Genomic DNA, 18876 nt, shown 5'->3' with positions numbered 1-18876 from the left:
TTATTTAAGAATTTGATTATTGATTGTATTCAAACAGGACAATGAATTAAGTCAAAAGTTCTGTAGGCTAGAGAGGGAACATCTTCTTTTGGGGGGAACCAAAAGCAGAACATTTAAAATGTTCATAGTTGAAGTTAAAGCCAAGTTCCCATGAATACTGAACTGAAAGTACGGCTATAGGTTTCTCTTGTAGAAGAAATTTGCGTTAATATGAGACCTTACCTACCTATCAGCTGTTCCTGAAGGTAATAGGGAAGTCCAAGTTTTTGTTTCTTTAGAAAAATAGTCAATTTACTGTTACCACGGTGCTGCATGTATTCTGTCCCTGTTGAAACAAAAAGACGATTCATTCTTTAAAAGTGGCATATCCTTTTGGTCTAAATAAAACATCTGTGCCATGCTTTGGTCAAAATATAACAATGATCAGGCACCAGAGGAGGTTTATGACCCTGTAAACCAACCTTAAACTGATTTTTTTCTAAGGTCAATAGTCAAGTTTGTCTCTTAAAATACTAGATATGCGTATGGTTGCTACATAAACAATGGTGAATGTTTGGAGATACCAGGTGAGCAGTGGGTCATATTATAGAGAGCTGATTCTGAACAGACGTCAGACTTCATATTTTCAGACAGTTTGACACGAACAAATGACTGAGTTAGCTTATTAAGCCATCTGTGTTAAAAGGATGTTGCAGTATTTTTTAATTTGGAACATGTGAGGTGCCTAGAAGTAGAAGTGGCGTTAGCCTCCAGTGATTTCAGTGAGTATTGCTACTTAATGAAGGGTTTGTTGGCTGTAATGGTGAAGAAGCTAGGCTATACACAGTAACGGATGGGTACAGCTTCTCTGCAGTGGTATGTTTTTAGTAAAAATGGGCCACCAAACAATGTTGGCTTAAACATAAGCACTGTTGAAAACTTTGAAAGCATTTTATTTTTTTCACCCATAAAACCTCTGTGTTTTTGTTACTATTTGGCAAAGCAGGCTTTGGCTACCGTTAATACGCTCTTGCTTTGCAAAATAGTGGCAAAAACAGAGGCTCTCTGGGTATAAAATAAAATGCTTCAGAATTTTTGATAGTGCGTACATTTCAGCCAACATTGGTTCGTGGCCCATTTTTACCAAAAACTCCCTAAATCTTTAGGAGAAACTGTACCCATCTGTTAAGCTGTATAGCCTAGATTCCTGCCTGTTACAACCAGCAAGTGCTTCTTAAAGGTGCAATACTCACTAAAATCACTGAAGGCTGATGCCTCTACTACTGACAGGTACCTCATACAACTCACCTTTAAAAAAACTGAAATATCCTTTTACGTTTAACTTTTGTGTGTACAGTGCTTAACAAATTTATTAAACCACCCTTACCCTAACCAAAGTAAGGTTTATACCACAGCTGCCCTAAATTAACAGTATTGGTAATTACCAAAATCATTTTTTATGTTTCTGCAATGGTTAATACACCAATATGTAGAAGCTCTTTAACCCAAATGATATTTTTGATGCTAAAATATAATTATAATTGTTATCCATGATTTTTTTTAAATTTACTGATTTACAAAAAACTGAAAAAATAGTAAAGCACATTACTATTTCTTGATTAATATGTCAAATTACAGTTATTTACTTGCATTCCTGAACAGAAAAATGAGTTTTAGTGGTTGAATGTTATGCTTGATTAATTTCTGACTTCTCAGAGAAGCCCAGTGAGCCGGCTCAAAATTGGGTGAATTCAGTTTGAAATCCCTTATTCCTGTACAAAATGGTAAAATGTGGAGAGCTCACTGAAAATGAAAGAGTCCGCATTAAAGCACTTCATGATGCTGGATGGACTGAGACAAATATGACAGGTGGTCTAATAAAATTTGTTAAGCACTGTATGTATTTTTCTACTTGGCATTTGTATGCATTCAGTTGCTTTGCTTATATCAATAACTTGCTGCTGTAACACCATAATTTTCCAGATTTGCATCAGTAAAGTACATTTATCTGTGTATTTTCCATTTTGTAGAAATTAACTCATTAGAATACCCAAATACATGCAAAAATTCTAAAAAAAAAAAAAAAAAAAAAGTGGCTTTTTTTATAATGCGTCCCTTTGTAAGTGTGTTCATACACATTTTGCGAAGCTAAACTACCATAACTCAGTTCTGACATATTACAAATATACTGTCAAACAGAGGAGGGAGGAGAAATTAAAGAGTTTATTATGTTCACAGATGTGAAACGTTGTACAGACATGGTTTTTACAGACTGTGGCAGCACTTAGTGGAATTTTCATGGAGACTCTGGTGGTTTGACTACTGTCTCTTGGCTGACCACTTTGACGAATACATGACAAATTTCATTTCCTTCAAAAACAGCCAGCAAGGGTTTTTTTCTGTTTCCCCTCAGCCACTGCAGACCACAGAACCATTTCACAGACAATGAAACTAAGTAGTGTGTCTCTCTTATCTCTTTTCTTACAGATGGATATTTTTGTCTCAAATTCATCAGTTGGACATTTCCACTGAAATAATTTTAAATCATCCATCATTGTTATTCCTCAGTTCTGAGAAGGCTTCCCGAGGGGGGATTTCTTCAGTGAAGGAAGGAAGGTTTTGTTCCTTCCTGTAGATAAACAGATGTGAACTTTTGGAGGAGGATTTGTTGGCGGTGCCAGGCATGCCTGTTGCCTTACTCTCTCAAGAGATGTGAAAACGCTTGAAGGCCATGACACTGGATACTGCACTGATAAGATAGGACATCCATGCAGGAAGAGGAGTTCAGATGAAAAACGGCCAAACAGGATGTTGGCAAAGTGAATCTCTGTCTTTCTTCCAGTTACTATGACGCAAATGTACCCCTCATCTACAGACTGCTAATGGATAATAAATCAGGATTCTGTATATTTACAGCAGTGCTGCACAGTTTGTCTGAGTTTGCACTGAAAATACAAAAAGCTACTCAGGCTTTTCTCTGCCTTGAGTGTTTCCAGAAAAAAAGATGTGTGTGTATGTACAGTTAGAAGGACAGCATAGACACAGCATTTCTCAGGGAGTTAGAAGTTTCTTTAAAATGCCATTTTCAGCCCTGGCCTTGGGGCCTCTGAATTATACCCTCAGCAGGACTAAAAGGCCACTTTTCTTCCCGAGAAATCTAAAAAAACATATTTATCTACTCCCAAGAGTCTGCTTTGTTTGAGGTGGGAAGAGGTACCCTGCTGAAACACTTAAGAAAAGGGGTCAGGGCTCCTTTTTTAGCCTCCAAGTCAGACACTGTGGTACTTAAACCACCAATTTCACACTTGGGGTTCAACCTCAATTTCCCCAACAATTATCCAAATGACAAGTGTTAACTTGAAAATACCCGCCCTGTTTACAGGGGTGTAAACAGGCTCCCAATTATTTACTTCCTACATACTTGTCATAAGTGTCAAGAGCAGTGCATAATTGGAAAGTTAACTTACAAAATGTTATGTGTTATGGCTATATTGAGAAAAACTTAATTACTAGTCTTTTGTTAAGTTTGATTTACTATATTGTAAAATTTTTCAGAGGCTTTCCCACACATGTCCCATGTGTATTTTCAATGTCTGCCCTCATTGTTCAGTAAGAATAGTTGTCATAGTTTCCATAGGACAAAAAGAACCATTGTAATTATTTGTCTGTAGCTTATTCAGTCTTTATGCTTTTGAGAAACCACCACATGCCTCTTGAATCCTTTGTTTCCCCACCGACTGTGATCTGACATGATTTCCCTCGTGCTCAAAGCTGCCAGACTGTCAGGTTCAGCCTGGGCAGCAGTGATGATACTGGAAGCATCCAGTGTTTGTGTTGTGTTTACACTGTAGTGATGGCTTACTCAGCTGTTCACGCCATCACATCCAACCTGCAGCAGACTGTTTACTTTTCATTCAGCTGCACAACAAAGGAAGGAAGTAGAAGACCTAATAAGTGGAGAAACAATAATACAGCCCATTCTTTCCGAACCTTTTCTGGTATATAAACCAAATCAAATCCTAAAGCTGTAGAGGGAATAAAAAATGGACTACATTCAGAAAAAATGCATTTTATCAACCTGCTTTCAGTTCACAGCAGCTACAGTTTCTGATTATTCACTCTACTGCCCTGAAATATGAGCTAGAAATTCCAGATGTTTGACCGGAAATACTGAGCTTCTTCAGGCATTTATGAATGTGAGAGTTTTAACCACAACCAGTACAAAACTGGTTGTGGTTTGCTCATCTCTATCTCCTTCATTATTTCATTTCTTTAGTATGTTTGCCATAATTTCTGGTACAAAACACGGTTGGAGATTTAATACTGCTGTGTGTGAAAATGTTCCATATTCTATCCTCTAAAGAAAACCATAATAATCTTGATAACGATTTTTAGTATTAAAACCAGTATTTTTTAATCAAGGAGCTAGGATAATTAAGACATGTCTGAGGTTTGTGACAAAACAAAACTAAACAGCTTAAGAATCTATTATCATGTAGTTTAATTATTGTTATTTCAATCATGGATAGACCTCCTGCTTTTATAGACATAGATTCATTTTGATCTGCAGAATCTCGGAAGTGTTATCTGTGTGCAAATATTCATGGACTAAACAGACATTTGCATTAACCACCAGTGTACTGGGTCCAGTCGAAGTCATTGTATCATCTTTACCTCTTTCTCCAGGTGATTACTGTGAAGTCAACGTGTGCATTAATGGTGGAACCTGTGTTACCGGTGCAGGAGCCCCATTCATCTGCATCTGCCCTGACGGCTTCACTGGAGAAACTTGCAATGAGACTGAGACAGGTAAGCAATGTTGGGGGGAGTTTTTTGGCAATGCAGACAGATAGATAAATAGTTTCTCATTTGGATTAAAACTAAAGAATAACCTTTACAAATGCTAATACCAATTCTCTTTTACTGTAACCAAGTGATTTCCTAAATGTGACATGTTGTAGTGCTCTACTCTTAGGTCATTTTTACACCTGATAGTTCGGAGAACTTGGTCCGTTTTGGAACAAAAATTGCAACATCGTTGCACTTTCCTTTGGTTTGGTTTCACACTGCTCTTGGTCAAACGGACTAAACCGTTTGAACACCTACAACCTCTGCCCGTTAGGGGTGCTGTTGCCACAAACAAATGGCGACCAAGAAGAAAAGAAGGCGGAGAGGGCGGGGGAACTGGAAATCCATCTCCTTCCACCAATCTTTTTTTCCACACAAACAATGAAAAAACATGAAATTTACGCCGTCTAGGGGTTTTCTGCTTTTGCATTGGGGCATTACAAGCAGCCAGAGAGGTGGTGAGCTGTCCAGCATGTCATTCTTTACATGAGCCGAATAAATCAGCACCGACTACACAAGTTACTATGGCTACACAGATGCCAAGCGAGGTTCTTACATGTATTTGAATGTATTAAATCACATATAAATCTGTTAAAGCCACTTCCTGCCTTTTGTTCACACGTTGGTCCGCTTTGCTTTCACACCTCAAACAAACCGCCCTAGGGTTTGCTTGGAAGTGGACCGAGACCCCCTGTTTTCAAGCGGACCAGAATCCGCTTGTTTGGTCCCCACCAGAGTTCACACCACTCCAAATGAAATGGACCATCCAGGAAAACAGACCAGAGTTCGTTTAAAGCGGACCAAACAGCTCTGGTGTGAATGCGCCCTTAACAAACTTGACCATCTCCTTCTGTGTTTCCCTTTCATCTTAAAGGGCCCTGCAATCCCAACCCATGCAAGAATGACGCCATCTGTGAGGTGAGGGGTCAGTCACGTCGAGGTGACGTGTTCAGCGAGTACGTCTGCAAGTGCCAGCCAGGTTTTGATGGAGTCCATTGCCAGAATAGTAAGTCTGCCTTTTTTTAATACTTTTTCTTAGTTTGTAACCATTTATAACATATTATTGCTTGTTGTTAATTTGGGTGTAAATGCAAAACTATGTGAGAAAATCTTTTAACTCGATTTTAGTCTACTTTGCAGTAAAAAAAAATAAAGAAAAATGAAATAGAACTTTAAAATACCATCAGACCTTCAGTGCTTTTTTAATCAGCAAGCACTATTTGTAGATCTTAATGTTAAAATAGGGGATCAACAACACAGTCATTATCAACACTCATTTGTCTTGTTAACTTTAGTAAAAAGTCCACAGTTGGGGCTGTAAATCCAGACTATTCTGAGCTCCTACAGAAGCACATTTCTTTACAGTGTATTATAAAGTTGAAAAAGTTCCCTGTTTATTTGTCTAAAATGACACACTAACAGAAGACAGCTCTAAGTGCTGGCCACAAGACACAGCTGTCGCACTCATCAGAGTTTTATTCACATGTCACTCAAACCAGGTTGGTTCAATCAGGGTCAGCCCAAGACAGAGACGTAACGCTGGGAACATGTGCTGTGCTCCTCCAACTGCCTGCAGCTCTGCACTCAGAGACAGATGGCTACTGTTTGTGTGAGAAGGCGGCAGAAAAACAGTAGCCAAGTGTGCACAAAGAAGCAGCTTAGGAGGAATCGAGTGGGACTCTCAAGAGATGCTTATTTTTAATTTGTGCTTGATCATGTTTGCCTTTTTATCCTAGGTTTCCAGGGAGCAGATTTAAGTTCAAATAAAGGTAACGGTAGGACTTAAAGTGTGATTGTGATTGTTTTCCCTCATGAATTCAGGTGCTTTCTCTTCTCAAGGCTGCATGTGGAGGCTGTGGAGTACAATAGCACACACTCACACACACATGCAGGGAACTGCTGAATTCAGCACTATCTTTCCCTGATTCTGAGTAAAAGGCAGTAAGTTCATGGGAGCATTGGATGCTCTGCCTTTTACTGGTAAACTCCCTAATGTCTGAGCTAAACTCTTCAAATGTCTTGTTACAGTTTTATCAGAGCACCGTACCTGACAATAAGATGATCTGTGCCTCTTAAAGATTGTTTTTCATGCTTCAAACCTCTGAAAAACTATTTAAATTCTCTTTCATTACCATTATTTATCAATCAGATTTAGAAACCAGGGTAGATTCAGGTGCAGGAATTATCTTACGACAGGGTCCATGCATTTGACATCAATATATGTGGCAGCTGAAAACAGTTGTCTTCTAAATTCACGTCTTGCATTTTCATGGTTCAGCTGGCCTCATTACTAGGGATGCACGATATTATCGGCAGTATATCGGTATCGGCCGATTATAGGTTAAAAAATCAATTATCGGTATCAGCCAATAATAAAATTTATGCCGATCTGTATGGCCAATAATGTGATGCGATGACACCGGACGTGCACCAACAACAAACTCAACATGTCGACTGTGTGGGATAACTTTGAGGTGTGAGAACAAGACAGCAAAGTAGCTGTTTGCATTGCTTGTAAAGTATAAAGTACATGTGATGCGAGGAGGACTCGACAACACACCCTTAACGCCACCATTTTAATTTTGCATCTTAAAAACCGTCACCCTGGTGACTGCAAGGACTTTCTTAAGATAAAGAATGATGAAACTTTGAGCCAGGGAAAACTCGTCAACAGTCTCTATTTCAGTCATTCGACAAAGCTAAAAAAATACAGCAGCGACCACCCAAAGGTAAGGACCTGAACAGGAAAATCATTGAATTTATAGCTCTTGATAATCAGCCTTTCAGCGTGGTATATATATAGGCTTCTGCGGGCTAATGATGCATTTAGAGCCCGCTACGTTATACCTAGCAGGTGCTTATAGCCTTACCTGAACTGCAAAACTTCATTTCCAGTCACGTGGAGAAGCTCCTCATTAAAGCTAAACATATTAGCTTCACCACGGACATATGGACATCAAGTGTTCGTCCTGTTAGCATGTTGAGCCTCACTGCTTCAGTGGATAGATGAGGATTTCACTCTTTAAAAAGCCTGTCCTACACTAACAGGAGTGCTCACTCAGGAGCTGCAGTTGCAACCGCTTTTGATTACATGTGGGATATGGAAAATAGAGAAAAAGAATGTGCACGTTGTGCTACGTGACATGGTAAAAGCAATGACGGACTTCTGTGTCTCCCGTGCAGTGCACACACTCTGCAGGTGTCCTGTCTCTAGCATTGGAGAATAGGGTGTCACTGTACTGTTACAGAGCTGTTACTTGGTTGCTTAGTTCATGCTGTTTGAAGCAGAATCAGGAGAACTACTTCAGTTTTAAGTTTTTTCAGTTGAATTTTATTTCTTTGTTCATCTTGAGTCTCAAAAGTTTAAAATCACATTTAAGCTCTGAGCTATAGCTAGATTTTTTGCATTTAAGAATCTGTCTTTTTGTTGTTGTTGTTGTTATTTAAAGCACTTTGTCAGGAGTATCTCAGGTAGCCATCCTGCAAACTGGCTGAGTAATATGGAGGATCAGTCTAAATGTATAAGCTATTTCTTTTTTGCACTGTGGCGCACAGTGTCAGCAGGTTATTTTGCTGCTTTTTATTGCCCTCAAAGATGCAGATGACTTTGGCTGTACTGTTAAAAATACATCTAGCTTGAATGCACATGTAACCCAAAGACATTGCTGTAAGTTTTTCATTAGTGTATGGCTGTATTTGAAAAAAGACAATGCATCCTTCATTTCAAGTAAAAATCAAATGTTTTGTCTGTTTCTAAAAAAAATTGACTACCAAAATTTTAAAAAAATATTTGTAGTACAGGATGGAGTTGGTGTTTTTTTTTACAGTGGAAAAAATGTAATTAAATATCAGTATCAATATCGGCCAAAATGAGTTTTAAAATACCGGCATATCGGATAAAAATCCAATACTGTGCATCCCTACTCATTACCATAGTAATGGCATGGAGGTACATACAGTAATATGGTTAGAAAAAGAAGCTTCTCTGATCTGGAGATTGACACCTTAACAGGAAAGGAATAAGACTAAGATGTTTTTTAGCTTGTTAAACAGGATCAAAGGTAGTCAGAAAATCTATGCCCTAATGGAAATTGCTGCTTTAATGAGCAGCACTGGTTTGGACAATCAATCTCCTGCTAAAGTTCAAATATTTATTTCATATACATTCGTAATATGTGACTTTTACACCCTTGGCTACAGCGTAATTATAGCTCTTTATAGTTAGGATAATTGAATGTGTTCAGACCTTAGGATCAAAACGAAACTAGTCTTATTTCAGAAGCTATAAGTTTTCAGTATCCTCTGTCCTGTTAAATTACTATATTTTGATATTTTTTAGCTGGGATCACCCACAATATTTGCTCGAGAGTCTTAAGTAATGAAATAGCTGGGTGGAGGGTGTGATGGAAATTGAGGCAGATACTCAATGGGCAGAAAGCTTTCCTGCTGTCTGCAGCATCAATCAAAAATACTTCTGCACTGTCCTTCAGATCTTTGCAGTGGTGTAGGTGTGTTTCTGAACTTTGAATAAATGCTGTAAGACAATACTATCATTTTATTTCTCTGTACAACTGCGTTCTCTTCACTTAGACACTTGGTTTCTGAGTTTTATTGCCCATTACCGCGCTGTCTCCCTCTCTCTTGCTCTCTCGCTCTATGCTTGCAGCAACCTTGGGTTGATATTAAATCTATACGCAGAGAAAGTCTGGAGTGGTTTGAAGTGGCAGTTTCACAAATAAGCAGAAAGAACCTGAATGAGAGGAGATTGGTTAGAGCACAAGCAAAAGAGATTTGAGCAGGCAACTAAAGATGTGAAAGCAAGCAGACATTTTAAGCACAAACGGAGAAAATCTAAGCACAAGGAGGCAGTTTTGAGCACAAAAAATCTGAGCCTAAAATCAGTAAGTCATACTCTCAAAACATTAAGATGCGCGTTCAAGCTTAAGCAGCACCCTTAACCAAGTTTTTTGTCGTACGTTTCATAAGTGAGGGCCATTGTTTCTAAGTTGCCGTCTTATTACATCTACATTATGAGTCTTCAGCCCACAGTCATACTAAAGCAAAGTTTGTTTGCATTTTCATTTACCCCTGAGAACCACAAATCACAGCTCATCAAAATCCATATATTCCCAATTCCTCTTGGCAGGAACTTTTGGCCCAGCTGCCAGAACAAGAGCCCTCTCCAGAGCAGGCTTTTACACTAATTAGATAATGCTTCAGGGATAATGATGAGGGGAATTTATTTGACCTTGTTGGTTTATGAGAACCCCTTTGAGTGCTGCCTTGTTGGGGAGGTGCCCCTCCATTCACAAGTACTGATGAGTGTGTTGTGACAGTTTAAGTGCACTCTAATTTGTGTGTGTGTCTGTGTGTGTGTAATGGCAGCTAGCGTCTACAGCTTGTGTGAAACAGAAGGAGACAGGCGGCAGAAAACCAGTGACTGTGGTGAACCCAGGGAGGCAAAGTACATTTAACCAGAAACCTCACACTCACTTAACAAGTTAAAATATATATTATAAACATTTTAAGAGGGAAGTTAATTAAGTTCAGAAGTTTCACCACAGTCCTTTCATTCATAAACTGTGAGGATGTATAGGAGCCTGCTCTTGAAGGATGAACTTGTTTTAGATCAGCTTAACAAAAAATGTGACAGATTTGGAGTTTGAGAAACTGCAGGCATAAGAATATGCATTTCTCATACAAATAAGAATGCATCTAGAAAACTATTGATACAAATATGCAACCTTAAAGAAGTGGAAGATTGAATAGTTGCAAATAGAAAGGGGAAGAAGTTGAGACAGCCTTTCTTTAAGGTAGGATAATGAAAAAGAAGGGAAGACATTAGGTTCATTTTACATCAATTTGTAGCTGTGGCTGAATAAATTAATTGTTGATGGTCTAAAATAACTCTGAGACACAGATGAAGGCAGAGAAAATATATACAGTGCCCACATAAACATCCACACAGCTCATGGTCTTATATACTGTTTAGCATACACACAGTTCATCCCTCGTTGGCAGTCTAGCCAACAGAAAGTGGCAGTCCGCTTTGAGCGCTCTCAGCGTCAGCGCTGCTACTGTTGCCAGGCGAAAAAAGTGAGCGTGGAGGCGGAACGGTGAATTAAGTCTGCCCTCCTGACAATGTCACACTTGCTACTCAGGTCTGACTGCAGCACCCCTGACTGTCCTGTCAAAATGTCCTTAAAGCATTTATGGGTTTCAGAAAGGAGAACTCGAGTACAGAGACAAAGAGACCGGCGCATCAGATGGATAGCAGATGGAGGGGAAGGAAGAGAGAAGGGAGTATTTTTCTAGCTCATAGATTCTGAATCTGAGCTTTCATAACAGATAACGGCAGACATTTGCTTCTCAGAAGTAGCTGAAGGGGATGTGTGTGCTTGTGCTGCTTTTTCAGTTGTTTTGGGAGAGTTTTCAGCTCCTCCCAGGATGTGGTTGTGTGGGCAGACTGGGCACCTTGCCCCCAGTGTAGTACAGGGTTTGTGTACATACAATATAGATTTATATATGTGTATTTTTGTTTGTGTTGTCATGGATTTGGCCAAGTCTGTTGTTTATTTTCTGGTTCACTTTTGTCGGAGTTAAAGAAGTCAGAGTGCCATAATTTATACCCAAGTTTCCTTCATTGAGTTAAACTGCGCCTTGACGGAGGGATGCAGGATTTTTGCTTATATCAGATACACCGATGTTTCCAAACTCATTTTATTGCTACTGAAACCAACGTATACACCGCTTTGTTGTCGTAAAAAAAACATGTGTGTCCCGTGTAAAGAGAGACTGAGTCAAGCAGAGCTAAGAAGGGAGTGGGGAGCAGACAATCTGGTGGCAGTTTTACCTTTTAGGCTTTATTCAAAGTGTTCTGGGCTCACAGTGGGCTTCCTTGAGTGCATAGCACCCTCTGCAACCACCTATAACTGATGTCACACTGGTATATTTTATCAATATTAACAGTTGATTCATGATATACAGCCAGTACTGGCTGTTGATATTGGGATCCCTAGTTTGGTGTTTGGACTGGTGATGTTGAACCTCCACAGTAAAAACAATATGACAACTACGATGACTTGGGGCTCAAAACAGTTGAACTCACAGTTTGCACTAGGGGTGCACCGATTGATCAGCCAAAATCAGTATCGGCGCCGATTTCCTTAATTTTAGGAGATCGGCGATCGACAGATCCTTGTAAATAAGATCGGTGGATAAGTTCGGTTTCATATTCCTCTACCTACTAAAATGTTAAAAATAAAAGACTAAAGGAACTGATATAATTTAGTAGTTTGGACAGCAGTGCTTTAAACTTTTCATTTATATTTGAGAGAACTACCTCATGTGCAGTTAAAACAACAAGTTTGTATTGTTTCATGGGTATTGTTCAATGTTTTTCAATAAAATAAGATTGGAACATTGAAGATGTATGCTGTCAGTTATAAAAAAATCCGTATCGGCCAAAATCGGAATCGGCTGGTCAGGCTTTTTAAAGATCGGTGATTGGCCAGAAAATTGCAATCGGTGCACCCCTAGTTTGCACTCATAAAGATGATATAAGTACAGCTCATGAAAAATTTGAAAAGAGAGCATTTCCCGTCAATAAATAGTTAAAACGACCTTTCAACTCTACCTATGTTCTATGTACATAATTATTGCTATCGTCAGCCAAAATAAGTGTCTTTTCAAAAATGTTTATATTGTCATCATAGCTTCAGCCAACAGGTTCATTTTTGGTACACATTCAGCTTGCTTAAGCTTATATTTGTATGCGTTTGCCTATAAAGTCATATGTCAGTAATTTGGCTGCTCAGACCTGTTGTTAGCATCATGTGGATTTATATTTCAACAGATGCCAGTGATTACTGGTGATGAAGGGTGTTGGATATTAACTTGAGCTGTCTCATTTCGGCCACAGTAGTTTAATGCGGCTGTTGGTGATCCATTTTTAGTGGCAGATGTTTAGCTTAAGCATGGGGAGTATTGCACTGTGATTACACAGCACTGACTTACATTAGCCATCATTTAGCACATCATTCATTCAAGCAATTAGTTTCCTTGTAAGTATGCTAACCACTTAATATGATAAAGATAGTAAAGCATTTTAGAACTCACTGTTTGTTGAACAGGTGAAGTGAAAAACATTCAGGCATATATGGTTTTACTATTAGACAAAGAAAGGCACTGGTGTAGGGTCTAGTGCACCAAGGGACTTCAATTGATTAATATAAGTATTTAGAATGTAAATATGAATCCTAGAGTGCATAATATTACATCAAAATAGTTTGATTGTCCAATAAAATTACCCTTGGACCCCTACTGAGTTCAAGCCTCTTATATGCCAAACTTTACCCTCACAACATGCAAATACAACAAAGTTAATCTTTGTAGGAACACCAAATCCACAATATAGTGGATTACTGTGTCATAGAATGACATGAAATAAATTAAAATAATCCTAATTTGTTGAAGAACTATGAACTGTTCATTCCTTCAAGTTACACTTCGCTTTAAGACGTGTTTAACTAGAAAAGCACTTGGCGAGCGCAGACCTCCGCCATTAGCCCTATCTCCCAATAGTGAAGAATCCTTTAAAAAATTCCTGGATCTGTCCCCATGTGCCCCCCACCACGGCATTCGCCGATTACTCCCTCCCCGGTGGGGTGGAAACATGGTGAGGCAAAGCATTGGCTTTGCTGCAGGTGGACTGTCATGGTGTAAGCATTGCCTGCCGGTGCCAACAGATACACAAGCTGTCCAAATAAGTTCATTAGGTTGCTGGGCTCAGCCTTAGAGATAGGGTGAGGTGCTTGGACATCCAGAGGGAGCTCGAAGTAGAGCAGCTGCTCCATCATCTTGAAAGGAGCCAGTTAAGGTGGTTCGGGCATCTGATCAGGATGCCTGGTCGCCTCCCTGTGGAGATCTTCTGGAAATACCCAACTTGGAGGAGGCCCCTGGGCAGACCCAGGACTTGCTGGAGGGATAATATATCTCAGCTGACTTGGGATCACCTTGGAATTCCCCAGGATGAGCTGGAAAATTGCTGGGGAGAGGGATGTCTGGGCTGACCTGCTTAGCCTGCTGCCACAACAACCTGGCCTTGGATTAGTGAAAGTAGATCTCGCAACATCCTCCTTGTTGCTTTGCAGGTGTTGGTTTCAGTATGGAAGAGTTTTAAAGTAGATCTTTGTATTTCAGCATCTGCTGTGAGCAGATCCAAACATGTTTTAAATTTAACTTTAGGTTTCCATCAGCATTTTGCATCTTAGCTCCTGTTTTTTTGACCATTGAGTAGCCAAGGAGCTGCGTGTGTTTCTGGAGATCCTTTGGCCAACACTGTCAACCACATATGTGTTTATATGAAACCATAATTTGGTGCCGGATGATTTAATACAATGAGCAGGGGAAACCCATCCTTTTGCACTTCGAAGACTCATATTTTGACATGTAAACCACAATAACACAAAGTTATGACTGTCAGTGTGATGACGGTTTATTTCTCTTACTAAGATGTGAGTCAGAAGAAGTTTTCTCTGTTATTGTTCTTAGGACAAGAAGGCTGTATGAGTGTAAAATCTCTCGGCCCATGTGGCTGCCAAAGAAAAATCCCAGGGAAAAAACATTGTGACACACTGTCGGAATAACCCTCCTCCAGATCTAAGCAACGTTTCAAACATTTATTCTTCTACTTACATGTAAAATTACAATAAAAGTTAGTGGATCAAACTATCTGCCCTGGCATGTGGTGTTCAACAGAAGTTGCCTCTTAGACTTGTCCCCTTTATCCATGAAAGCTAAAACCATAATTGACCAAGTGAGTTAAATCCTTTTAATCACCATGGAAGTTCTGGTAAACACATCAGTAACCAACAGAAACAAGATCACGAACAATCTATCAATGGATGACACATTTACTTCATACTTATGGCTGCAAAATCTCAAATCTATGTAGGAAACCATTGCTAGCAAGCTAAGAAACCTCTTAGTTACAGTGATAATAAGACTGATTATACAGTTTGTACAGCAGGAATGCAATAATATAGATGCATTGACGTACAGACATAAAGGCAGATCTAAGGAGGATAGCTTTTACTTTCTAGTGTCAAGGATCTGATGTCAGCATGCCATGAACTATTCAGAGTGAGCACTGACAAACAGTGCCTTAAATAAAATGCTCCCTGCATCGTGGCAGATCCGATTTAAAGCTATTTCGGGTGCTCTCTACTGCCCTATGCCAGTCCAAAGATGAACAGAAAATTACACATGTGGAAACTTTAGGCAATTTTTATTCAGTAATGTGGTTTTATACAGTGACCATAATGCCTGATTAGCCACCCCATCGGTTGCTTTACCATGGCAACAGTTAGGGTGGAGATTAGAAATGTGTAATTTTCTTGTGTCATGTTGTTGTAATTCAGAAGAAAGGACCAGCTTTAACTCTCTGCAACCATGACATTGAAAGTTTTGTATTAACATGAATGCGGCACTTAAGGATCCTCTTAAATGATGTATTATTAATCAACACCATCTCCTCACACTCTTCCTACTATGACCTTGGAGAGAAGTGTCCATCCATGAGCCTAGCAGATGGTTTAATTTAAGGCTCAGTTTGACTACCTTGTGGGCTGAAGCCTCATCATGTGAGTTTAAGGGGACATTACTTTTCATACAACACCATTCACTCTTCTCACAGCAATACAAATATAAGGTTAGGCCTTCAGATGCTGACTCGCACCCTTTTTATAGGCCCAAATCCTGCTGGCTGCAGCACAGATTCTGGATATTCAGTAGGTAGCTCTGCTGATCACCACATGCACTGCCAGCTGACCTTGGCTTTGCATCGATCCAGGTCAGGCTTCAAACAAGCTGCATAAGGTTTTTATTGGTTTTCGCCTTATGCTGGGACAGATATTGACGATCTAAATATTGTGGCAGTGAGCTGTTTCTGTTATAAGCTATAGGGTTTGTTGGATACCAGCCACAGAGATGTTCTATCGAGCACATCCTCTGCCCCTGAAAATCTATATTTATATGCCAACAGTGTGCTGACAGCAGAGACTGCTGAGTATGTAGCAGCTGATCAGATGACAGTATTGTTTTTTCATTGTTGTGTTTTTTTTAGTTGCAAGTTTTACCCCTAAAGCACCTTTATAGCACCAAAGACCATGGACTTTAGGTGTGAAAAGTCCAAGAAATAAACAAACTTGCAAACTAACACATATGCAGCTCACACACCTGCTTCTCTACCTGTGTCAGGAGCACTCCTCCTTAGCCCCCTCCATCAGCTGACCCCCCTCTGGTTGTCAGATAAATGGATTAGTTGTTGGTGCTGGCCAGGCTGTGGGGTTCTCCTGGTGCCCAATCCTCTTACTGGAGAGCCACCAGCTGACGCTTGTCAGTTTCTTTGTCACTAGTTACTCATATACGTCTTTGGATTGTCAACAGTAGAGATTATGGTCTGTACACCATAAGGTGAGGAAAACATCATGTTTGGTTGTTTTTACTAAGGGATGACTGCTATTGTTTTTCAAGGCGGATACCGATACCAACCAAGAGTATTTCACGAGACCAATAACAGATATTGGAACTGATATGCAAACATTTTGACATACAAAATGTAGTTAATGTGGCAAAAGTAAAATTTCTTGATCAAAAAATGAAGGCAAATGATTCAGCACTAGCTCTGTCAGCATAGTAAATGGCACAGAGCAACACAGTAGAAGCAGGAAAACAGGAAGTGATGCCATATGGTCACTGTGCCATTGGTACCCAGGATAAGTGCTGATTGGCTAGTATTCATGTGACACTAGTCTACAAGATTGTGTTGTGCACAGGACATTTGGCGAGACTGTGGAGAGTCAAAAAATAAAGCCAGAAAGGAAGACACACTTTGCAGTGGAACCAAGGTAGTGCACTTTTGATTAACTTAATCGATTATCAGTAACACTAAATGCAGACATCGATAATTGGCCAAATGCCAAATATTGGCCTCAATAGTTGGTCAAGCCGATGATCGGTTGGCCCTTAGTTTTTACCCTTACATAACAAGCACATTGTCACTGTCAAAGTCTGAATTTTTAGTGGGTTAAGAAACCTAGAATAAGACATTTTGGATTTCATATACACTTTTTCTGTGCATTTCTTTCCTCTTCATGGCTATGTTGGTTAATTTCAATTAAACCTACAGAAATCATCTACACATGAATAACCAAACAACCTTTACAAGTTGAATTCTAATTGAGTGAACTATGTTAGGAGGGCTGTTAATTGCATTAATCAATGTTAAATAAGGTCCACAATTAGTGCATTAATTATAATAATAACAATATTTTGAATTTATATAGCGCCTTTTCAAGAAACCAAAAAGAAAATTAACAAATAAAAATTGTGAAAAATTGCATAGTTTGTTAACCTTTTCAGCACACTTTGGTTAAGCTATTGCAGCATCTCTCTGCAGCCAGAGTGATGTAAAATAGGTCTACCACTGCTCCTTAATGTCCCATTTAAAAATGTACAGACAGGCCATCCATAAAGGGGAATAAAGAGGAGAGATTTCCAGGGCCCTGCAGATGGGGGCCAAATTAAGTTTTGGAAAATCATGGCCCATTTTAAAGTTTATCTGTGACAACCTTATTTCATATCTAACCTGAACAATATCCACTCTTAACAAGGAAATAAATAAGAATTTTTTTGTGCTGTAGTACCAAATATCATTTTTTCAAAATGTAAACCCCTTTTATGAAAACAGACTTTCCCTTTTTTTGTTAATGTTAACATAAACGTCAGGTTGCTAGAGAATTAAGTAGAGGGAACTGAAATAACTTCTTGCGAACAATAATGAAAAAATTGCAAGAAGTAAAAAGGTGAAAATGGGAAAAAAATGGGTTAAAAATTGCACAAAGAATTGCACAAGACAGTGGTGTAAAATGGTTACAGACATGCAAAAATTGGTTTAAAAGGCCAAGAATTTGATCAAATGTGGCACAAAAAAGTTATTTGAACATAAGATCCCAATAATAGCTTCACATGCTTTTTAGCACTTAAATGAGGTAACTGTTTGCCAGGAAGCTAGAGCCAGTGCTACTGATCCAACACACTTGATGAAAACATCTTTTACTCACAACTGGAGCAGGCCCATCCACTGGAGTTTTCAGGGGCCCAGCCAATTCTAAAGGCAGGCCTACTCAGTGGAGGAGTCCGAATCATCTGCACCTAATCAGACATTTACCTTTTAAAATTCTCCCTCAATGGGAACTCTGGCTTATGCATATGGGTGCCTGCTCTACCAGTGCCCTGATCAGAGTTATTATTCAAAACTCATAATAAGAACTCATTGGCTCAACATCTGGGATGAGTATTGAAATTGTACCACCTACCTACCAGGTAGCACAGATTTTTGTGCTCAGTTTCAGTATACTGCTACACTGACATGACCCCCAGCCAATTTAAATAAAAAGCACTAAATAGTTTATGGAATCTGAGGGTTTTATGTGCACTTGCTGTATTCCAGCAGAGCACTACTGTCTCTTAATTGTTTTGCTGTCCAGAGCAATGTCTCTGATTTAATAGTTCAGAAGATGGAGGAGTTCATTTTGAGGAATCTAAAGAGCCTGATGTTTAAAATTTTGAGTTGCTTGTAGTATGAATTTTATGATTTATTGTGAACTAAAAGAACCAAAGGATTGCTGACTGTAGACCTCATTATCCAGAGTTTGTGGATGCACATATCAAATGCTTGTATTCCTCCTGTGACCGTGTGAGAACGAATGTTTTGACACAGAGCTATTTATGGAGCGCACATGTGGGTAGGGAGATGCTGCCATGTGTGCGCCTGTTGGATAAAAACATAGCATCAGTGCGCCTGGGTTGCTAGCGTGCATTTCCCTCCGTAATAACAACCACTGAGAGTTAAAGCCTCAGCGACTCACTGAAATGCTCCTTTTGGTGTGCAGTCAACTGTACAACCGTCCAGACGTTCTTCCTCATGTATGTGGTCAGTACAGAGCGTGTATGAAGCCTGTTCAGTCACACTGACAGTTCTTGTGG

General features: G+C 39.4%; 1 protein-coding gene across 2 annotated transcripts in view; it reads left to right on the top strand.

The window, feature by feature from the left end:
- The window catches only part of mfge8b (milk fat globule EGF and factor V/VIII domain containing b), a 48438-nt gene that overhangs the window by 12906 nt on the left and 16656 nt on the right, over positions 1-18876 (top strand). The window contains exons 2-4 of one of the 2 annotated variants that reach the window (XM_041795396.1): positions 4666-4788; positions 5702-5833; positions 6564-6596. In XM_041795396.1, coding sequence (XP_041651330.1) covers positions 4666-4788; positions 5702-5833; positions 6564-6596 — 288 coding nt within the window. The remainder of the gene's footprint in view (positions 1-4665; positions 4789-5701; positions 5834-6563; positions 6597-18876) is intronic. The other variant, XM_041795398.1, reaches the window with a different exon arrangement.

The sequence above is a fragment of the Cheilinus undulatus genome, linkage group 9, assembly GCF_018320785.1.
Source record: "Cheilinus undulatus linkage group 9, ASM1832078v1, whole genome shotgun sequence".
In the NCBI taxonomy this organism is placed as follows: domain Eukaryota; kingdom Metazoa; phylum Chordata; class Actinopteri; order Labriformes; family Labridae; genus Cheilinus; species Cheilinus undulatus.
The sequence above is the reverse complement of the archived record's forward strand: the minus strand, read 5'-3'. Positions and strand labels throughout refer to the sequence as shown.